We start from the raw sequence: 25,010 nt of genomic DNA, 5'->3' as shown, positions 1-25,010 counted from the left end.
AACGATTTCCCAGCTCTAAAACAAAAGAGCGCCCTCCTCTCTCCTCCCCTTCATCCGTCTAGAGCCACTGGGCTTCAGAGTTGGATTGTTTATACTGACAATCGCTCGGTTGCAAGAACAAGGTACACCACTGAAGGAGTGGTTGACATTAATGCAGTTTTCACATCTTAAACTCCTATCTTAAATTAGGTATAATGTATGAACGCTGCGGCTCTCAAAAAATAAGAGTTAAAAAATAATTAAATAGTTTCATATATAGGTACAATACATTTGAATAATTCTCTCACCTCATCTTTCACGTTACTGCAACATTATTATTTATCTGAGATGAACGAATATTGGTGAATGAATTTATCAACCAATATGGTCTGTCCTTGGAGCCCACAACGAAGAAATTTCAAGAGTTATGTACTCCAGGACATTTATGACAAAGTAGGAATGGAGAAGACCAGGACAACCGCATTATATCCGCCATCAAATGGAATGATTGAGAAAATGCACAGAACCCTTGGAAGATACCTGTCCAAAGTAGTTTCCGGCAATATCGAATTTTCCTTGTTAAACAGAATTTGTCTATCAGCCTGGAGAAGATCTAGCAGGGGAAGATTATGTTATTCAATTGAGAAAGAGAAAGAACGATGTACATGGATTGGTTCAATTAGATTTTCACGTTGCCAGCAGTTGACAGAATCAAAAAAAGGTTCGACGCGGAACCCAGAGAAGCCAGTTCTGGGAACGTCCGTACTTAATGAAGAAAAGGATCAATGATGTCATCTATTGCAAAATCCTCAATGGAAAACTGAAATTAGTCCACCAAAATCAACACCGTTCGAAGAAGACCAGGAGGAGAGAATTAATCTATGCTAAATTTTGGCGGATGCGCTGAGTACTTTTGTTTTCGTAAGACATGTTTACTAGTTTCTTGTGACCTGTTTACTTTGTTTTTGTGACTTTTCTATGGAGATAATTTCTAAGAAGGCCTTTTTCCTTTTTTATGTTAAATTAGAAATTTCCAGGAAACGAATAATGTAGAATATTATAATATAAAACAAGCCTCTAGCAGCTGTAGGAGTCAGTAAGCAATTTGATATAAGTAAGTAAGTAATATACACCTTGTGTATAAATTCATCTCACCGTTTAGTGATCAAAAACTGTTTAAATAAATAAGAAGATTACAATATATCTGCCTGGAGACGCAAATTATCAGATATATTTTTAAAAGTGGATGAGTCTAAAGTAAATATAATTAAGATAACCACATTTGTGATTTGTTAATATTTTTTTAAATAGATTTATTATTAGAATTTACGGAAAACAACTTTCAATTCAACGCAGATTTATTATTCAAGTTTTTATTAGTTTGTCAAATAGTTGGAATAGCAAAATGTAACAAATAAATAAAGTACTATAATGGTTTACAATATTCCTTTTAGAATTATTGCCCATAATTTCTCCTCAATTGGTAGGATGACGTTTTATGATTGTGTGCTTAAAATTGTCAGATATTTAAAACAGCTAATTTGGATAAAGGCACGTACGAGACCTAAAAAACATTCCTTTTCTAGTTAGTCGACTCAAATATACGAAACTCAAACTAAACGGGTCCTTAAATTCGTCGTAATTATCACTTCCTAAAACGAATTAATTTCAAATGATCACCTTTTGTATCCCTAGTTCTGTTTCATCTAATATTCGTCTTGAACCGAAATTTACTGAACAACATGCCAAAGAAGCGATTTGTTATTACTTTTTTGACGATCATCCAACCTACCAAAGACCTTGATAGGATTTCAGATAGATATTCGACCAAATATATAATACATTTTTTCTAACAATGTTATATAATTTAATTAAAAGGTGTATCGTTGAATTTTATCTCGAACAATTCTTTAATACATATACAATAATATTAATGAGATAAAGAAACAATCTCTCAGTGTTTCATATATAGATACATATTCGTTTATAAGAAACTGAGAAATTGCTAAATCAGCAATTGAAAAACCATGTTATTATTTACAACAAAGCTGTTTATCTTCTTTATAAAAGTAAATTGTTCCTAACCATACCCCATTCAATATCATCAGCATGTGTTACTTGATAATAACTTACTACTTAATTCTGAAGCCTCTCTACCTTTTCAGGTGTAAGGCATTACGTGGGCTGCCTTTCCCACGGCAGTTTCCATTCTTCCTCATCCTGTGTCTTTTATTCAATTTTCTTCCACATTATTCCTCGGTTTTCCTCTACTATCCTAATTTCTTCTTCCCCGATTCTCCTTTCTTTTTCTGTAAGTTCGTGCTTCATACAACATTCATATTAATCTTTCTTCTATTTTGTTTTGAATTGGTTTTAAATTCAAATTTTTCCCTATAGTGTTATTCCTTATTTTGTTGTATCTTGGTTTATTATCTATTTTTTTCAGATATCCCATATTTGTATTCTACTTTTTTGTTTCTGTGTGAGTGTTCATGTCTCTGATCTATACGTGTGACTCCTTTTTATATATTTCTGTTTTTCTTTGTTTTATTATTTCCTTTTTGTCAAGAAACTGTATCCTTATTGCTGCTCCATTTCTCTCCTTCATCTTTTGTCCCGATCTTCCATCTTGTGTTCGTGCCATGCCAAGGTATTTGAAGCTTTTGACTTTATCTATATTTGATTCTTCAATTTTATTATATGTATATTATCCTTTCGGCTTAGTATTATCACTTTAGCTTTGTGCTCCTTTATTTTCATAATTATTATATACCTAGACTGTTATATATTGGATATTTTTAAGTTTGAGTCCATAGCCTCATTCAACATCATGAGATTCTGCTACTTGATAATTAATTACTCTAATTTACAGTACATCTGTTGTCCAATAAATGTTAGCTGTTGATGACTGCATTATATAGGTAATCAATTATATATTTATTTCATAGCTATCCCGCCACCTTTGTACGAGTCAATTAAAAGTTACAATTAATTGGCGCAACAGGCATGGGGGGTTGAGGCCAGTGTTTTGGACTTGTGAAAAGACGATTCTAATACGCGGCTTTTTGTTAACAGGTTTTTAGAAATACACGTGGTGTTACATTAACAGATTAGTTTTATTTTAACAAAATAACTCGGATCATGGTATAATATAATGACTACATATGATATGCTATTTACAAAAATATAATTAGATTTTCATCAGCAATAGTTTTTAAGTTTAAGCTAAATAGGTGTAAAACAAAAAAATACTTTACTAAAAAAATTAATCATTGAATTGCTGCTCTTCTGTGATATGTAGAATTTGGAAAATTACGTTTTCAGAAACCAACAATAGTCATCATATTCATATCTTAGAAACCCTAATAGCTCTCTACCATGACACGTGCATGCATACAATCTCCCTTCTCTTCACTTATATCTAATCAATTTTCGGAAACCTGTTCAGGTGAATATGCCCAGTTTTATGCCCATATTTTTTAATTGTAGCAGGTCATCCACAAGGTCAATATAACCACTTTGTTGAGTTTTAAATCGACACAAATTTGCCACTTATGGTCATTGGTCATTGTATTTTGTTTTGTTCAAGACTAACTAAATGTTAGAATATTCTTTCTTTAACTGTGTACTGTGGGCCATAGTGCAGTTTATTTCCATTATGTAATAGAATACATTTTAAACTACGTTTTGAACTGCTAATGAATAAATGCTGGTCGTTTGGTTTCTATTGTTCTATGGCCATTTTCATCAACAAATTTTTCAAAACTGAACAAAATATAATACAGTTATCTTCAGAAAAATAACGCTGCAATTCTTCATCTCTTTTTAGTAAACTTTTCTGTTTTAGTCATGATGTTAACAATTCTGAAGCTTCTTTAGAAAGATTTAAATCAATTACAAGATCATCTAACTCATTTTGGGAAAAACATTTTGGATCATTTGACATACCTTCAAAATCATCATTATTTTATGATGAACTCGGTCCTTATGTCTTGTTCTATAGGCTGAAATATATTTTAAGCCACTAATAGTCAGACGAGCGCTGCACTGGACGTTTAACACAACTATAGTACTGTAATACTGCTTATTAGCTCTATTTTTAGTATTTAAACCGTTTATGTTTCCCTACAAAAATAAAAATCTTCAAGATGGTTACGTTGTTATCGCGAAATTTTTGTTGTTTCAAATTTAATGAAATTTCTTTTACTATTTATCCACAATCTTATATAATCCACACACGATTTATAAACACTACCGGGAACCAAATATTTATCAATGTTTATCCAGAGTATTCCAAAATAATCAAACTTTCTAACTCTTATGTGATCATTTCAAAAACGTGGACTTGGATTCAACTATTTTCAGAAAAATGTTTTTGATTTTTATTAACTGAAAAAAAAATTTCCTCCCCGGCGGGGAATCGAACCCCGGTCTCCCGCGTGACAGGCGGGGATACTGACCACTATACTACCGAGGAATATATAAGACTATTAACAAAAATATTATGACTGATGTAACAAACAATATATAATATATTAAATTCTCTAAATAATTTTACGAATCATATGAGTATAATTTGTTTCTATGATAAATAAATATGTCATCGTATTTTATCATAAATCGAGCTAATTTCATTTGGTTCTGTCTTGAATGGAAATTTCCGTGCTTTACGTTTCGCTATGACTCTAGGTTACGCAGCAAATACTGATTTCAGTACTTTTGGAACTGGACACACATCACTCAACACCCTTTGGATGTTTTTGGTATGAAATTTTGGAGGCAAATCAAAAATAGAAAAATTTTTTAATAAATCAAAAAAGTAGTTGCTTGCGTAGAGCATCCAATGTCCATATGGATAGTTGTGATTATGTTTGTAGGTTTGGTGTCTAAATCATTTAACTCGAACTAGTAAAAATCTAGATACTTCTAAGTTAAAAAGAAAGACCACCGTGTCTCCGTAGGAAACCACGTTTCAATCCCGATTAGATTTGTTCGAGAATTCTGATCTAGCTGCAAATTTTTGAAAAATCGTAAGCATAGATTTTGCGGCAAAATTTCAGAATAGTTTCTTTGGGTGGCCAAACATGAAAACACAAAAATTTGGACCGTTGCGATTGTAGGAGTGGATGTTATGGTTATGGTAGCTTAAATTGATTTTTTTTCTTTTATATATTGCAAGACGAATATCCCTATTCGTTATTTTTTCTGAACTAGGGAACAAGCGTCAACAAAGGATTGCTCCCCGGTTATAGTTCCAGACCTAATTTCGAAATAGTTTTATGCTCTACACCTTTTATAATATATACGTGAAGGAAATGAAATTCAGAAGAGGAAAAACTGTTTTGTCTCTTTTTTCCGGTTCCTCCTGAGTTTTGATTCATTCATCAAGTGACTCTACTGAGTAGAAACAGTAAAGTCAAAAATTTTTTAGAAAATATACCTAAATTTATGCGTTGTTGAAAGTTGTTTGTGTATTTTCAAAATCTTTATTACGAGTATAATAAGACAATTCAAAATGACAACGCTGTTTTAGTAAATGATGAATTTCGAGCAAATCATTATTGTAAAAAAAATTACGGATATTTCTTAAGTTGATTACATTTCAAGGAACATCATTCAAGTGATTAGATTTTGTATAATATAATTGATCCGATGAAGTATAGTGATAATGGATTTATCTCTTTTATTATGATATGTAATGGATACAAAAAAGCATAAAGCGAATTTTAATAAGACTACAAATACTTCTACGAATGTAGAAGGAGTTTTTGGTTTCAGTGTACTACAAGGTCTGGCTATTAAATAACGAGACTGGTTACGAAAAAGGGTTTTATTATAAAAATTATTCTACATTCGAATACTCTCCATCAATATATTCCTCGCCACACACCTTTCCATAAGTTTTTACCATTGATCGAAGCAGTAGTGGAAGTCTTCTTTGGTGAGCGCCTTTAGGAACTCTGCCCTTTTTTGCTTTACCGCTTCCATCGACTCAAATCTTTCAAAGCAGATCTTTTCGGATGCTCATTTGACGATCTGCACGCAAAATTTTGTCAATTGTCCGACAATTTTTCCCATATGCCTCTTGCAGCAATTTGTAGCACTAAGTCGGAGTTTTTTTTAATTTAACGAGAAATTTGAGATTGATACGTTGCTTCCGTCACACATGGTTTTCGGCACGAGAAAAAAACAAGTTCGTTTTAAACCACTACGGCACAAATATTAAAATAGTGACGGAAACATGGACGAATAATAAAAGATGGGCTTAGCATCATAACACACAATACGCGGAGAACGATGAAGCCAACTTAGGGACAGTTTGTTTATGTTGTCCCGCACACATGTCATTATTCGAACATAGGCGTAGTATGCGAAATGTAAAAAATTAAATTTAAAAAAATAATAAACACTTGAATGCAATATACTAGTTAGTTTCAAAGAAAATTAAATATTTCAAAATATATGTATTAAGGTAGTGTTAAAAATAATATCCTAGATTAAATGTAGACGTAAGTTTTCAATGCTAACAAAATCTATTTTCTCATGGCAAAAGGATAATATTGGATGTCTGACAATAGTTTAATTCCGTGATTTTCTATGGGACCATCATCACATAGATGATCATTAAATTCATTTAAAATAGTACTAGGCAAGTTAGCAAGTGTTTCCGAAATTAAAATCAATTCCAAATTCTTTATATTTTTGTTGAAAATATTGGTGGTTTTGTTGAAAAATCGAAAATATTTTTCTGCACACTGACATACCTTAATTACTAAATATGAAGCATTTGTTAAATGGAGAAACTCTTTTTGCACTTGCAATGTAGATAAAGGTTTCTCTGCTTCTAGCGAAGATAAGCAGTGTTTGCAATTAATAATTTGTCTTAAATATTTAGAAGAAGAAATCCTGCATTAAAAATAAATACATCTAAAACATAATCGGTCAAATTCCATGATTCCGAGCTTAAATACTGAAATTCTTCAATATTTTGCTTCAATTGGTTTTCAAATACTACATCTTTGTGAATATTATCAGTTTTACTAGGTCCTTGGCTACTACAATGCAATATGCCAGTAGAATCTAATCTAATAATATTCTCTGAGTCTCCTGCTTTTACTTCTTGGTGAATTAGAAATCTCTTAAAGGTATTTTCAAATTGACGTGTAGTAGGATTATTGTTGAATCCACTTCTAATAGCACCAAAAAACAGTTCCAAGTGGTCTTGTGAAAATTTATAAGTAAGCAAATATTTAACATTTTTTGAACATTGGAATACGCAATATGAATTGGCAACATTTTCCAAACAGACAATAAATACTTTTCAAATGTTGAATCAAAACAGTGCCTAGAAGTGCCCGGTTTAATATACAAATTTAACAAAACTTTTTGCCTGTACTTAAATTAATACCTTTTACTGGATCATCAACTGTACTGCTATCTGATTGAGAGTATGGTAAAGGTATTACATTCTTTTTCAAAAAAATCTTCTAAGGATTTCCTTTCAATTGAAAATCGTCTGCTTTGAAATGAGAGCAACAAATATAAGCTTCTTTGGGTAAATCTTTTTCCTGCATTTTCAATACAGCTAGCCACTTTTGTCTTTGCTCTACATTCGTACGAAATCTACAATTTTGTATTGTAAGAAGTTAATCGATTTATTAACAAATAAGGTTGAGTTACACTTTCTTACAAACAAAACACGATACTAATATGTCACTTAAACAATACCTAAACACTCAAATATATTTCACTTCAATAAATCTATTCAGAATTCTTTCTTAATATTTAGTAATATTTAGTAAACAGGTACATAGCGATGTCGCCAAGCTTCTTTTTTTTTCTCAAATTTTTTGAGCAAAATCATTTTCTTGGTCATGAAAACATTTTTGTTGAGATCAATTGTGGAAAATATTTCCCATTGGCCAAACTTAGTGAGGACTAAAGCCAGATTCTTATTGATTTTTAATAAAATTAAGATGTACAAATAATTATTTGTGAAACGTACAATGCATTCAGATAATAAATATTAACTGTGAAATTTGACAATACTGAGGTCAACTGTAAATTGGCTTCAATTATATTCAAACATACTAGGTCCATTCTTTTTATTTATTCGTCCAAGGACGGTAACGTGTTTTGGGATATGCCTAGACAAGATATCTAGATACCCAACGCATTACTCGTTTTTTACCCCACCAGTCTAGGGTGCCCTCTAGACACGCAGTCTCGTTATTTAATAGCCAGACGTCGTATCTGAAAAGTTTGGTAAATGCACTGGTTAATAGTTGTTATTGTGACAGTTATTTCTTTCTTGTCTGGAAACATATTCTAAGAATGCCTTTTTGTTTGTTATTAGATTAGTTTGTTAGAATATCCAGGAAATCGAAAGATCTGGAAAATGATAATATTATGTAAAGAGTATCTAGCAGGGGAGTTAGTTAGCAATTTGATGTCGTAGTAGATACATCGGGATAGTGAAAAGTAAACCAAACGTTGTATTTAAATAAATACACTATAAGTTGTAAGTAGTTTAGTGATAAGTGTTTAGTTTAGAATGTAAGAGTTATTAATATTAGAAACAAATATTATGTATAAATAGAAATATCTAGTGTAAAGCATGGATTTATGGAAATATTAAAAGTGGTACTGGAAAGTGATGGCCTTGACCCAGAAAATTTTGTATTCAAAAACGAGGCTTCCAGCTTAACCCGGCCGATTTCTGCCATAGCTGAGAAGATTTTGACAATGAAAAACGATAAGACATTTCTAATAAAATGAATGAGAATATTCTGACCATAAAAGCCGATATTTATAGTATGAAAAACTTTTGATAATATGAATGAGAAGATTTCGACCATAGAGGCCGATGTTTTTGTTATGGAGAACGATATTTCGTTCGATATTTTATCATTGGAAATTGACGCTGCCGCTGATGTCGAAAATAAAATTTCATCTCTAAAATGTTGAGAAATAAATGAATAAGGTAAGTACAATCACTTAGTCATTAGTTTTAATAATGATCAGCATTAATTTAAGAACTGTACATGAAAAGATGATATATACTTCATATAAATTCATTGAACTGACCCACGACAAACATTCATGAATAAATGAATGTTTACAAATACGTACCTACTGATACTGATTATTTTTCACAAATACATATTTGAATAGTGGTCACTGACAGGATTAACAATATAAAATATTCCATATTATACTTTTACTTATGCTCTTCCAGTAATTTTTTTTACATTTATTTTAGTTACTTTCTTAACGTGTGAAGATACCAGAATGACATTTATTCCAACAAAAAAAAAGAAAATTACATATTCGTAAATAAAATTTTTCATTTAATTAATAAAATTGCTAAATTATCACAGGGATGCCAAACATTCGTACAAGAGATCAGAGAGAAGCTCTTTGGGTTCTTTTATTGGAGAAAATAAAGACAATTTCATGCGGAAATGTTTTGTCGTGTTATGAGTAGTCGAGTATGCGCGGGGGCATGTATAGCTGCGCCTCTATTATTCTCTGTCGTTTGTCATATCACACTGAATTTATCGGTTCTCGTCCAATTACAGCTATCTTTGTTTGCTTTTATAAAATTTCTAATGTAAATTATACTGCCCGTATGATCAGATTTTTACAATTTTATACTACATTCACAAGAATCCACAAACACAATGTGTTTCGTTTGACTTCCGTGAGCTTATCGCCGATTCCGGCTACTATCGGTTTTTGACACGTACATGATACGGTTTCTATAGATTTTTAACATCCACCATCTTCTCTGCCGAGCTTTTCGCTTCATTTGTCCACATCTTCTATGTATGCCTGCACAATTTGTATGTACGAACACATCTACTTATCTGTAAATAGCATCCGAACGCTTGTAAAAACTTGTTGATTGTAGAGGTTTGCCAAGCTTTGGTAAACATGTAAATTGGTAAAAGAAAAAAATGGCATGGAATATAGTCAAATGGAGTGCAGCTAAGTACAATATAGCTGAGATAATTCAATGTTTAATAAACTATTTTACACTCAAATGATAAAATAATTGATGTAAGCAACATAATTTTATGGATATTTCACATTTGGAATCACAAAAATGTTATTCAATGTTTCTACTACATTTACTCTAAAGTTCCCCAAATACAGATTAATATTTCGAAAGATAAATGCGTTTATTTAAAACCTGTTAATGTCAAAATGAAAATAAGACCTTATTCGACTAACAGAGACTCCCTACCCACAGTGTTATTGTATTGATAAATAATTTATTAAACATATTATTTCTCCGCCATTGGATGAAATCACTTCACTTTCATTATCTAACTTCACATAATTATCTGAAGTTCATACTTCGACCTAACTAGTAGATTTTTTGTTGAGTACTTATTCGAAAGTGATTACGAAAAAAATGGAAACTGAAGACTTTCCTAAGCAAATGCAATCTTTTCCGAAGCCAGGTAAACTTAGCAATCATTTCCTGTTATAGAAGTTTCACTATTACTTGAATCAAAAGAAAAATAAAGTTTAAGAAAAAAAAATAACAAAGGATTCTGCTGTCTCCAGCGGCGTCACGGTGTTAAAATATTGTGTTATATAATAAATGAATTTTAGATGGATAGATAGTTATAGAAATTATTCTTTTGAGAGTCAGGATATCAAAACAGTTTTAACAATAGAACATTTGTTGTAATACATTTACAATCGAATTATTGAAGCATAATTTTACAACAATGTATATCAAGTTTAAGGATCTAAGGTTTAAAGGACACTAATAGTAACTAACATGTTGACTAAGAGATTCGTTAAATATATTAAGGACCACTTGTTAAAAAATTTCACTGGTTTCACAGAGGTTCGAGTTACCTATATCATTTCTTCATTATATTCCTCACATTTTTATTCTGAAACTACTTTTTGAGATATTTCTGTAGTCCATTTTATTGTCCATCCATAAAAATGATAATTTCACTCGGATTTCTTTTAAGGCTGTGAACCGCGTTCTCAGGTTGTTACCAAAATTACCTTAATCATTTCATAGAACGTTCTTGAGACCATGCATTTTTTTTCTCTCTTTCACAGTGAAAAGTCTATTTCTTGCACAAAAAACGGAAAATTCTGGTTTAATACAATATCTAATTTCAAACTCTATCTTATCCCAGTTATTTCTTAAAGCATAGTTCATCACCAATTCAAACTTCCAAAGTAACTTTCATCTCTTGAAGAAGTTGACTTCTCTTGTTGATAGGTATCATTTTACCTTCCTGACTTAGTATACAAACTTTATTGATTTGATTAGATTAGGTTTCCTGTTTTTCCTTTCGGTGATTTTTAAATAGTTAAGGTTAACAGTCCAACAAAACAAAGCCAACCAAAGGTTTAAAGAAATATGAGCTAATGATCAATTGTACACTGGTTGGGGAGTCGTTCTGCCTTTCTAGCCACTCTGCATCGGTACATAAAAAGATATTATGTGCGTGTCAGGACATTCGCAAAGTAGATACTCTGCTGTCTCTATGGCTTTCTCGTAGAATCTGCATCACTAGCTTAATATCGTTGTCGTTTTTGAGCATCTCAAGAAGTTTCTCAGACTTCTTAGCTAATATGGTTATGAATCTTCAGCTCAGCTTCAGCTCTTTGTTAATGTGACATATTTTAAACCCACAGAAGAGCTCTGGTCCAAGCTCTGTCTCTCTCTCTCTCTGTCTTAGCTACTTATTTTTTTACTTTTTCACGCTATCTTGAACATGCACTCAATAGCTTCCAGAGCCTTCAAGACCGCTTGGCTATCGGATGGAATGTGCAGTGTGTAAACAACTCTATCTGAAAAATGCCCAATCCTCTTTGAGCTATGTTCGAAGCATCTGTACTCGTACACCAAATAGAAGCATTTGGAGCTTGCGGAAGATCTTTATTGACCCTTGATTACGACGATGGGATGTCTGTGTCCATCAAGCTACGCATTTAGTCCATTGGCAAGGCTTACTAGCTTCATCTATTCTAGAATTATTGGAGAAATTAAAAATCACAGTAGAAAAGAAGCATATCGAACATAATAATACTGTGGATGAAAAATAAATTGATAATATACGGAAACGAATGACTGCTTCAATTTTATACAAAATATTTGAATCAGACTGACAAGAGGGTTGATGAATCGAAAATAATAAGAAAAAACAGAAATTTAGACAATTCGCTGAGATATTTCTCTTATTTTCAGCTAATTTTTTTGGTATTAGGCATCTTCAATATGTTTTAATGTTTACTGGGGCCATAGTAGTGTACGGAATGCGGACTGTTCTGATAGTGGCAATTGTAGCTATGATAGAGGTATTTATTCAAAAATAATAATAATAAAAAGAGATTTCGTTTTCTTAATTGTTATATAAAAATATACAATCTTCATTTCAATGATTAAGGGTTAATTATGTAGAAGGTATCAAATTGTAAGTGTATGGATATAATTCTAAAAGATATTAGGAGTATTATGAAATTAATTGAATGAGAATTAATAGGAATTTTTACTTTTTAAATTGTAATTTTTAGACGTATCCGGATTGGAAACCCCAAAAGAACATAATATTATCTTCATTTTCATGGGGTCATGTTTGGTTTCAAATAGGATCAGGTCAACTAGCCAAGAACTATGGACCCAAATATTTTCTTACAGCTGCCATAGCAATTTCTGCAACTTGTATATTAGTTATTCCTTGGTTCTCGTCAGAGTTTGGATATAAAAGTATAATAGCTATAAGAGCTTTAGAAGGAGCTTGTCATGGAGTTTTATTTCCTTCTGTTCATAATCTACTGAGTAAATGGGCTCCGATTTCGGAGAGAGCGCAGTGGGGAAGTTTTGTATATGCAGGTGATTTTTTCATTTCTATTTCGATTATAAACTCTCTAATTAACAATACAATTATGTAATTATTATGTAAAAATTATTAATTATGTAAATATTTACCAATGCTTTGGAACTTTTTTAACGTATATGTTAGTCAGTCTATTAGTGACCCATTACTTGAAAAAAACAATCAGGTTCAGTTAGAAAGTAACGACTCTTTAATTTTAGCAAAAACCAAGTACAAATCTAACGACTAAGATTCTATTTTTCTACGTAGTCCCCAAACAAATTGGAGCTCTTAAAGCTTTGAAACCCCTTGGTAAGGCAAATTCGTTGCTTCTCGCCGATACCAAAGCACTGAGTTGCAAGTCAATGTCCAGAAATATAGTTGCTTTCATTTGATTACATTTATGGTGTTTATAAGCAATCTTGTGAGGTTAGAGATCAATCAATCAATTTATTATTCTCTTCATTATTTACATTAGTTTGACAATTTTTAAACTGAATGGAACATTTTCTGGCGGAACTTTCGTTCATTTAATTACTTTTATTGGTTCTAGTTGCTTTTTAATTAAAACAATAGTATACTCTGATTAGCCCTCCAAAAGAGAGTTATGTGCAAAAAACTGCTGATAATTTCAAAAAGATAAAATATATCATAAATTAGCAATTTGTCAAATGCACATTCCATGAGAAATTTAAAAAATTCGCTTTAGTGGACATTTTTGAATGTTGAATTCAATATTTTAACTACTTCCAGGTCAGGTTTTGGGAAATTGCTTAGCGATGCCAATAACTGGTTTTATTTCCGACTCAAAAGCAGGATGGCCCGTAGCGTTTTATTTTTATGGATCTTGTGGGTTGCTATGGACTTTCTTGTGGTTTATATTCGGATCCAACAGTCCCGATGTGGATACTAGAATCTCAGAAGCCGAGAAAATGTGGCTTAAATCTCAAACAATTGAGAAAAAAGTTGAGGTGGGTACGATTACAAGAAGTCTTCGATATAAAATATCATGAATCATAAATTACTGCTTGTCGTAATTCCGTCACAAGATAACATAAATGTTCAAAATGTTTTTTTTGTGTATCACAATATTTTTTTTTCACAACCTAAGCTAACGTTTTGTCACCTCCAAATAAGGGTTTGAATGTATTTTATGCAACTTCAGAGCTCCTTCTCTATCAACTACTATCAATTATTTATTTAAATCTGCAACTCAAAAAAAAAGGTCAAAACAGAAAATTTTTCGACTATTTTCTGGTAATCTTTCGACAATTTGCTGGTAAGATAGTAAGCTCTCAGCATACGATCTATAATCAATATTTTACCGGTAAATAACTACACTTAACACCTGACAAAATGTATTATATAGTGAAAAAATAATACAGAACTAATTTCCTGATGTATATAATTCAAAAGTTTACAAATAATGATTATAGCAAATTTATTTAGAACATACATACAACATTCCTACGGTAGTTCTAACCATACACTGTTTAGCTAATCAGCACATCAGCTGGATGTTTTGAAATGTTGTATAAACAAAAATGAACAAATAACAATCTGCAATGGAAGTTTTTCTGGCAACTTAGTGGTACTTTTTGTTAACCTCGTGAAAAATAGATAGAAATATTTTCGATAGAAACACACAATATTTAAATATTTGCTCTAGGAGGAATAACTTTTTTTTTCTCGGTGCGTTGACAATATGAAGTACATTCTTAAAATTTAAAAATGTATTTACTTGTACCGACTTTGATTTTGATCTTAGACCGAGACTTGTGCGGTGCTACGTTTGGTCAGTGCTTCTTTACGGAATGGAGGGTTGGATCTTTAAGGTAAAAAAACATCAACAAATTAGAGGCATTCGAAATGTGGGTATATCGTAGAATCCTGAAGATACCATGGACTGCCAAAGTGAGGAATGTCGGTAAATGCCATCTATAAAACGTGAAAAACTCGATCGCTCTAGTTTAAACTGATGTTTGAGGTTTAAACTTCACTTATAAAATTGGGCCCAAGGGGTAAAAATAATTTCTATTGTTCAAAAAACCATAAACAAATATAAAAACCGTCAGCTGATCGTATTTACAAACTGATCTATCTGAAATATCCTGGCAGAATGATAATTGATTTTATAGAAAAATCGCACATGGCTAGCTTCGTTTTTGTTCGTACTACCAGAAAATTTCTATTAAATAATTTACACCTCTCAAAAAAGTATACTTCTGAAAGAACATTGTAGGCTTTTGATTAAATCAACACATAAATAGTTTCATTTGAATTTGTACTAGCTAATAATAGCAAATTTTCTATCTACATATCTCTATAAACTAAGAAAAATTTATTTTTAAAGACGGATCATCTGCTCCAATAGTCGTATATTCTGCGTATGCATGGTAAAAATTCGTGATTCTAGCACAAAATTAATCCAATTTGAAAAAAAAAATCCCACATGATTCGCTTTATTTTCATATGTACTCCCTTTAAATTATCATTGACTAATTTGCACCCTCAGGTAAAGTAAAGGAAACATAAACGTAACGTGCATCCTAAAAAATTATAATAAATTATAATCCAGAAAAAAATTAGGTTATAATAAATCATTATGTTACCAGAGTCTTTTTGATCAAAGGTAGAAAAGATCATATAATATGACTACGACACTACGAACTCGATCAGTTTTCGAACAACAATAAAGGTGATCCAGATTAGTTTCCGAACATTGAGATTATGATAGAGTTAATTCGATCATAGTTTCCGAAAAGTCCTTAAATGAAGTTTACAATTTTTGTCCTTTTTGGCGGAAATCATGAGCTTCCTCTTCAGTGACCGGCAGCATAAAAAGGTTCCCTTTGTGATGACTTTCGTTGAAAAATATATATGTTTACAATTATATTTTATTTTACAGAGACCTCCAACTCCTTGGAAATCTATTTTTACTTCTGTACCTTTTATTGCTGTAATAATAACTCATTGTGGACAAAATTGGGGATTTTGGACACTATTAACAGAAATTCCAAGTTTCATGAAATCAGTAATGGGCTACAGCATTGCTAAAGTGAGTTAATTTTTCCTTATTTTCCTATCCCTCCATCCGCATATTATTAGTACATGATGTAGGTATTATCTATAAGGGGCAAGGTTGAATAGCTTACTTATTTGAATTTGGTGCCTTTGAACGGCAGTATGCCCAATAAAATGAGTGAGCAGTAAAATTTTGTAACAAGATTCCACGCAAATTCAAAATCTATATTTTATAACTTCTGATCTGGTGATGTGGAAGAAAAGAAGGGCAGTAAGGATTCCACAAAACAACACTGAATTTATTATTTGTTGGAACTCTAGGCGTAGTTCCTTGTAAAATTAGAAATTTATCTGTATCTACGTGATTATGTTGCGAGAAATGTTATACGAGTATGAAACGCTTTTTGCAAAACCTGACAACCTTTCCATTTACCTCAACAGTAAGGCTAAAGAATAACCTAACTCTACTACCATGCGTAATGTACGTACTTTAGGCACACTTCTTTCAAGTGCGTAAAACTTCACTTTACGCACTAGTGTTATTGTATAAGGATCCCATGCGGGAGGTCCCAGGTTCAAGTCGCACTCATTACAATTTTCTCTTTCTACTTATATAGTCATAATTTTTACGTGATAATTATATAAATTTAATAACACTAATTCGTCTTTTGTTTTGTTAATTTGTTCTAATCTTGATTAAAATCAAAATATTAATAAATAATATAATATATTTATAAGGAAAATTACCATGAAACTTCTGTATTTTGATAAAATTTTTGCTAGTGAAAAACATATTGTATGCAATTCGTGTGTAAAGGCCTTTCTTTCGGCTCATTTAAATGAAGGCTACTTTACATACTTGTTAAATAAATAACTATTAACTACATAAAAAATAACACTGAAATCGCGCGGAAGAAATCAGTGTGGACATGAAATTGAGATTCAGGATCTCCCTCACGTGGATCATCTTCTAATGAATAATGTTAATTGTTGAAAATGATGAACACCAGTCACCATTAAAAGCCTCCATTCTGTTTTTAATTTGTGTTCTACAATCAAAAATTTTATAAATCGCCAAACTCAATTGGAGAAATTTTTCAAAATAACTCAGGTACCGCACTATGTAGCTCTATTTGTTGCGAAATTATTTATAAATTCCATTTTTTAAGATTGCCGAGTGAGACTAAGATACCACAATGATTAAAATTCACATTTTTAACTCTAATTTATATGTTGTACTCCAATGTGGCATCATACACAGACTTATCCTATACAGGTGTTCCGTTGCAAAAAATTCGGGATTGGGTAGATGACGTGAAAATTATGCTGTGACATAAAAATTTTTCTCATACGACACACCGTTTCTGAGTTGCGAAATCAGAACGTATATTTAAGCATATTTTCAAAAATATATATTGCCCAATGGTTAATAATCCGTAACTTTTACCTGTACAATCTAACGAATGGAATGGAATTATAGAAGATTCTCAGGACTTCATTTTTCAACAGGATGGAACTCCACCCCATTGGCACCTCGATGTACGAACGCTGGATTGGTCGCAGGGGAAATGAAGACCTAGCTTTCCACTTCTGGCCAACGAGATCTCCTGATCTCACACCATATGACTATTTCTTATGGGGTTATGTTAAGCAAGCTGTTTTCGTTTCGCCTCTACCAACAACTCTGATTGATCTGTGGAACTGTATCACTGCTGCCGTGCGCTCAGACACAACAGATACACTTGCTTGTGTGTGAGATGAGTTTGGCTACCGCGTAGATGTTTGCCGTGCAGCAGCTGGAGGCCACATTGAACACTTGTTAGAAATTAAAAAAACCTTTGAAATTTCCTCTTTTCATTGGTATGAAAATAAAAATGAGTCATTTAGAATAATCCCGAATATTGAATTTATTGTTTGATATTTTCCACTGATTGCTTCTTGTATTGTTTAAATAGTTTGGAATTAACAATGAAAATATCTTTCTTGGTGTATTATCATTACAAATAAAGTTTACTTATAATGCTTATCGACGAATATCTTGTTTTAGGGCAGTATATTATCGGCTCTTCCTTATTTTATAATGTGGATAATGAATCTTATGATGAGCCCAATTGCAGATTTTATTATAGCTAAAGGCTTTGTTACATTAATCACCAGTAGAAAAATCTTTAATTCCATAGGTATGTAGTTATAATACAACACCAGATCACCTCTAATTTTGCTTTAGTCTTGTCTCTCTAGGAATTCTTCAAATTTCGGAAGTGATACTTATTTCATGTGTTTTGGTTTAGGGTTACTAGGGTAGCATTTTTTGATAATAATTGACATTTTTTCCTGATATCACCATACAAATTTAAAACACTTGTAGTAAATATATATTTTTCAGGATTCTTCATACCAGCACTGGCTTTGATATCAATTTCGTTAATCGATAGTGATAACAAAATACTAATAGAAACAATTCTGATTATCACGGTAGCATTCAATGCGGGGCATTATTGCGGATTCAATATCAATCATATAGATTTGTCGCCAGTGTTTGCAGGAACTCTTATAGGTATAACTAACACAATTTCTGCAATTTTTACCATTATGGCACCTCTAGCAGTTGATGCTGTCAAATCAATATCAGGATATGAAGAGGTATGTACATATTTAACAACCATGAATCAGATATAATAAAAAATTACTTATTAATATTTTTAAAAGGAATTGAAAAAAAATCTTTCCATTTTACACTTTTCTTATTTTTTACCTATAGTTTTTCCTTATTTTATTAAGATCCAATGATTGGTATGGCACCAGAAACTATTCCAACTATACAGATAGTATCCCAGGCATGATAACGACATTAGATAGATTTTTTATTCTTAATGAGCCATTTTTTATATGGAGATTATCAGCTTCATGATCTTCTGTCGTGTATAAAAGCTGTCCTTTGTATATCCCAAATCATTCTTCAAGATTCCAATTCAAGAAACTTCTCTTCTTGATAATTCTGTTCAGCCTTCAAGTTTTGCATTAAAAATCAGCTTCTAGATTCCTCTCAACACATGACCCAGACAAGACATTTTTCTGTGTCTTACTATTTTTATTGATCTCCATATATTTGTTGATTCCTTTTAGAACTTCTTCAATATTTATATATTCTAATCATTCATCTATCTACGTTTCCAATGGTTCAAAGTTATTCATAGTTGACAAAAGAACATATATGACGCATACCATAACACTAGATTAAGGTGATCATTACATAAAATTTTTTTCATTTTTGTTGAAATTGTTTTAGACATTAATATTTCAAGTTTAATTTCTATGTATCGATCCAGTTTGTCCGAATTGATAGTACTGGAATACAAAAAAGCTTTTCCAATTGGATTTCCCTTTGGCTGGATTAGTACCTAGTTGTGCTTGATACATTTTATACTGACTGTAAATTGAATCCATTCTTATTACATCAGGTTTATGGTTCATCGGCTTAATACAAATCATGTGTATTATAAAATTTAATATGCACGATTCGCCTTGCTCTGGCCCATCATTCAACGTCTTCATCTGAACTAAACAACCCCAAATGAAAGGAAATAATGATTAAATAGCGTAATTTAGATATAGGGTAACTGCACCAGTGCTTGGATATGTAATGCTGCTCTGCATATTAGCATATTAGAAAAAAATAAAGTAAAACTCAAAGACTCACCATTTTAGTCGGTTAAATTAATACATCTTAGTACTACTTCCATCTTTTTTTGTATTTGGTATATAGAAATTTAAATAAAAAATTTTTAAGCTTATAATTTCTAAGCAGCCTTTAAAAATATATGTGCAGTCAAGGGTGTTCCAGTGTTCAGTAAGAAAAAACTAACGGATGAATAGTTTTAAAATAAATTGCCTGACAAACTGTAAATTTTCAATATTTTTTTGTCAAGTTTATTCTGCAGTTTCAACTAATACTTTTTCGGTTATTTCAAGTTCTGTTTTTGATATTTCGCAAAGAGCGGCAAAATCCATATTCGAATTTTCGATTAGGTTTTTCACACACTTTATATACAACCCAACACATACAATCCACACTCCTAGTTGCTTTTAAGTAGTTCTTTTGATAAAGGGCAAAATGTTGTCTTCGTTAAAACACAGTTAACATTTTCTGGTTTAGACTGCCAACTGCATACTGTCTTTGCATTGCATTATAGGGGTAGTGTTGGAATGCAATGCAAACAATATTATCCCATTGTTGCTGCAAAACACCTCCAACTCCATAGTTAAATTGTTTTAAGACCGTCAATCAAAAACAGTACTGGTTTCGTTATATCCTCTTTTTCAAGATACCTTTTTGAAGGTATGCTATCAACTACAGCGTTGGATTATCTTACATGTGGAAAAACCACCATTGGAAATACAGTCTTTCCGTTTGCAGAAAAACTAACAACACTATCATTGTCTTTTTTTCGTTACCCTTTTTAATCTCTTATGAATTTTTTCAACTTTGGGTGCTAGAACCTTTTCCTGTTTTAGACCACATGGAGAAACTTGTCATATCACCATTGAATTGAATTTTTCAGAATGTTCCAAAATATCAGAAACATTCTGTTGTTTTAAATATCTTTCAAGTTCACTTCTTAATTTTGTTAAAACCCCTGCTTCTCTGAAAGACAACTCTTGATGTCTCTTCAAAAACGACTTATACCATGTTTCTCCAGGAGGTCCTTCATTAAATGACGTTCTTTTTTGTTTAATTACAATTCGTTGAACAGTATTGAATAGATCGTTGTTTTGCGGAGAAATCTAAATTTTACTAACTCATTAGTTAGCACTGTAGCTGATCCCATTTTTCTATGCCATTTTTTTATCCGACCGTGAAAGAAATCTTGGTATCTCTTGGTACGCCATATATTCGGCTTATTTCTCCCATTGTCATTTCTACTTCACGTATGGAGTTTTTATAAAGTATTTATAGGGTATTGGTGTATTAGTCGTCTCTTAGGTACCTACCTAATAATCCTAAATTTACTGAAGCTGACTTCTGAATCCTGTATTCCACTGCACAGCCAGTTAGTATGGGAGGTGACTGACTATTAGTTATACCTAATCAGAACACAGTTTTAAGAGTAAAATTATAACACAGAATGTGATCTTTATTAACATGGTAAATATGGACCCAAATCGTTAAATTTGTGTAATTCCCAGTAGTTGAACAGGTGGCTGAGTACAGATATTGGAATCTATTTCAGAACCAGTACTCAGCCAAAGCAAATTAGTGGTTTGAAATAACTTTATGCCGTTTATATTAATAAAATATTGAAATAAGAAGTCTGTACCTTCATCCAAAGCCATAACACACAAATTGCATTTTTTATGTCAATATACACTAACCGCGATGAGTGTCTACTATGGTTCACATTTAGATTTACGCCTCCAAATGTTTCTAATTTTAGATGAAACCTGACGCTTCCACCTCTTTTAGACCCTTCGGCTCGGGTAACAAAAATCGCGGGCGAGAATGCCCTACTTTTCTCCATAGGTGCGTAATGTACTATTATGTAGGAGTTTGTAGTTTAGTGAGGAGATTGGGCGTATGAAAACAGGTCTCTTCTGATTCCAAACTAGTCTCTTTTATAATTTTTTAAAGACAGATGAAAGCCCGATTAAAGATGTCGAGGTGTTGGGCATCGCCCACGAAATTTTCTCCATAGGTGCGTAATGTAGCAAAAGAAAATTCTTCCCGGCAAAGAATAGGCCACTTTTCTCCCTCATACCAGAGACCAAAAGCGAGCTTTTCATCCTGAAGGAAGAAACAGAATTTTTAGAGTGGATCCGTTAAATTTTTTGGACAGCGTGGGAAATACATGGATGACTACCGGGCTGCTGAAATAATTCTGTGCGCTGCTGAAGTTATGCACATTACCCTATATAACTCGTTGTTCCTCCCCAGTTTACTATTATAAGAAATTATTTTGTAAAAAACTGAAACATGAGATGTTGGCCTGAATTACACCATCAGTGGTAGGTATTATCATTTTGAGGTATTACGCCTCAACGTTAGAGGGTTATCCATAAAATACGGTTCCCATGGAGCTGTGGACGCTACAAACGCTGTTAATTTCCTCCCCGGCAACCTGTGTATAACATTCATTCTTATGTTGGTAGTTGTGAAAGACGGTTTTTGTAAGCCAAAAACGTTCCTTCGGTGGAAACTAATTTCTAACTATAATAAGGAAAAAGTGGTAAATGGTGGAAAGAATTCAAAGAGGAGGAAGCAATGCTGAAAGATCGAAGGAGGTACGATTCGGGATCTCAGCCAGATGATTCCTGATGTTAGCAAGTCTGCATTCACAACATTTCGAAAGATCGCTTCGAATATGTCGAGGTTTGATGAAGATGAATCTCATCAACAGATTTGGATGAAATATTGTCTCATGCTCCTCTTACAACTCATATTTGGCTCCCACACCTACCCTGAATTGAAGAAACGCTTGAAAAAGACACGTTTCACAGCAGACGAAAAGCTGAAAGATGAGGTTTTAAATTATTACGACTCAGGCAGAAAGATGGTACATAGTATGTATAAAACTATTGATCTAAACGGCGATTGTGTCGAAAACTAGAGGGGGGTCTAAATTTTTCAAACATGTATAAATTAATGGCAATAAGAAGTTAATGGAATGAGAGTTCTTGAGCAGAAGGACAGTAGCTATCGAGTTATTGGTCTCATCCAGTGAAGAAGTGGTAAAGCTTCTAGAGACTATCACAAAAAGTTGTGTCGTCACAGAAAAATGGCGTATCATGACCGAATAATGTAGAAGATATTTTTTTAAAATAAATTTGTTGAGAGATTATTATGTCACAATACGCCATTTTTCTGTGACGTCACAACTTCTTGTGATAGTCTCCAGAAGCTTTACCACGTCTTCACCGGATGAGACCACTAACTCGTTAGTTACTATTCATCTGTTCTAGAACTCTCATTGTATTAACTACTCCAATAAACATGTTTTTCATTGTGAAAATTCGTTATTTTATGGACAAACCTCGTACATTAGTATATAAAAAATCTGTTCCCAATATTATAGGAATAATAATCTATATATAGTTGATTCTATACAGAAAGATGAATTTTAATTAACACGTTGACTGCCGACTACGAGATAACTCGTAGGTAGCGATCTTTTCAAGGACGCCAACTACGAGTTATCTCGTACTGTATTCACTTGCCATTCTTGTGTTGCTACGATTAAACTCGTAATATATCAGTGCTAATATCGATAGATGGCTTCTTGGGAAAGAACAAAAAATCAATGTTGGCTTGCATAAAAGACAATTTATTTGAAAAGGAACATAAAAAATGTAAGTGTAAGAATTAAGTCAAAGTACAGAAGTATAATGATATTTACTGTTTGTGGAACTTTTTAAAACAACCTTCCACACACAGAGCTGGCTTTTCACTACATACTGGACAGTAATAACGCGTTTCTCGGCGTTTTTTTCCTTGGTTACATATGCGACATGGTTTCGTTGGACGCTGTTTTTTTTTCGGTAGGCGGTAAACTCTCTAAATAATGGATACTTTGCAATTTACTCTTTTTCGTAACGTGTTGAATTTCTTGTCCAATCAATGTGAGCACGAATTCCTCTCTGAAGCGACAAGTCAGTGCAGGTGTGCCTACGAATAAACTCGTAATTGGCTTCCGAGAAGAGATTACTGTTTCCGACGCCAACTACGAGATAATTCGTACAACATTTTTTTTTTTTAGGAAAATACGTTTTTACTCTTTTATTTTATAACTATGCTCTAGATTTAGACTTTTTAATAATATAATGTAATAAAATCAAAATTTCATTTTTGGCCAGAAATCTGAAAATTACTGTGGCAGTCAACGTGTTAATGTGTTTTTTTTTCTTTAATCTATTCATTTTTCAACATACTCAATGGTAGAGTGAGTTTGATTTTTTTTCGTTTCAGACGGACAAAGAACTATGGAACATCATATTTTGGATATCTGCAGGATTTTACACTGCTGCTGGATGCGTATTTATTTTCTTTGGTTCTGGTGAAATACAACCTTGGAATAATGTTAATACAGATAATAGCGTACCATAAATTTGATGTAAATAAAAATTGATAAAAGTTTTCAAGTCATTTATAGTATGATACGAACATAAAAAATATTTGATTACACTTTGAGTAATAAATGAAGTTATTAGTAAAATCAAAATATATTTCTATGCCCAGTAGGGTTGGTACTGATGATTACGCCACGATTGGATGCATGATGTTAGTTAGCGTTTTTTCAATATTTCTCTTCAGTAAATTACAAATGGATCGGAAACCTGGTTATTGAACTGAACTGATTGAAACCTTTTAAAAAGAAAGATTCTACAACGAAAATTTAAGACTGGTAAATTATGGCGCTGTATATATAACTTTGAAATCTCATATTAAAAAAACAAGTTGCTGAAAAGACAATTGCAAATCACATGTTATTCTATTTCTATTCTATGTAAAATTGTTATGAGGGTTACGGGTTAATAATTTTCTTCAGGAACTATATTTCATATAAAGAAACAGACTTGCTTTAGTATTCTTCATTTAGATCAATCATTACTAAGATTGGAGAGACACTGTCGGTTATAAGTACTCTAATTCCTGTGCAGTCCCCTTGACTACCTAGAAACTTGAGAGTTCTGGATTTAAAGCAAAGCTTGTTCTGTCAAATCCCAGGATTTTTTAGTAATAGCTTTACAACCGATGTATATCGTGATTTCCTCTTTTATTTCAAAGTACCGATAGTCTGGATAAATGACCTATATTGAATCTGTAATAAATAGCATCATATGCCCTGTGTACAGCCCATTAGTTTTAGTTGCACTAATTCCCCCGCCCAGTTTGAAGGGACTCTCTCATCTATAAAGATTTTAGCCTGTCTGCATCCATACCTTGGAGTAAGAGTTTGCTAGTAAATGTTCAGAATCAGATTTGATTTCGGTGGTCTGTGCGTAATAATGTGGTTATTATCTTATGCAAGGTAAGAGCGTTCACTATGGTTTCTTCTTTTACCCATTTTACTCTTCTAAGTCCTGATGCCGACTCAAGAAATATCAAACCTTATTGGAAATAATGAAAAGATTTAGAGAATGAGAACTTAAAAATAT

General features: G+C 32.3%; 1 protein-coding gene and 1 non-coding gene across 2 annotated transcripts; one reads left to right on the top strand and one right to left on the bottom strand.

Moving 5' to 3' along the window:
* Positions 1 to 4,384: 4,384 nt before the first annotated feature.
* Positions 4,385 to 4,456, bottom strand: Trnad-guc (transfer RNA aspartic acid (anticodon GUC)). Its single transcript has one exon. It is a non-coding gene; the product is annotated as a tRNA-Asp (tRNA).
* A 5,916-nt stretch (positions 4,457 to 10,372) lies between these two features.
* Positions 10,373 to 24,073, top strand: LOC130902055 (putative inorganic phosphate cotransporter). The gene is made up of 8 exons (XM_057813860.1): positions 10,373 to 10,448; positions 12,209 to 12,318; positions 12,535 to 12,853; positions 13,590 to 13,807; positions 15,745 to 15,894; positions 17,908 to 18,040; positions 18,247 to 18,503; positions 23,821 to 24,073. The coding sequence occupies exons 1-8, from the start codon at positions 10,400 to 10,402 to the stop codon at positions 23,956 to 23,958; spliced, it is 1,374 nt and encodes a 457-aa protein (XP_057669843.1). The 5' UTR covers positions 10,373 to 10,399; the 3' UTR covers positions 23,959 to 24,073.
* The last annotated feature ends 937 nt before the right edge of the window (positions 24,074 to 25,010 follow it).

This window comes from Diorhabda carinulata, chromosome X (assembly GCF_026250575.1).
Source record: "Diorhabda carinulata isolate Delta chromosome X, icDioCari1.1, whole genome shotgun sequence".
NCBI classification, from domain to species: domain Eukaryota; kingdom Metazoa; phylum Arthropoda; class Insecta; order Coleoptera; family Chrysomelidae; genus Diorhabda; species Diorhabda carinulata.
Note: the sequence above shows the minus strand (reverse complement) of the source record. Positions and strands in the feature narration are given on the sequence as shown.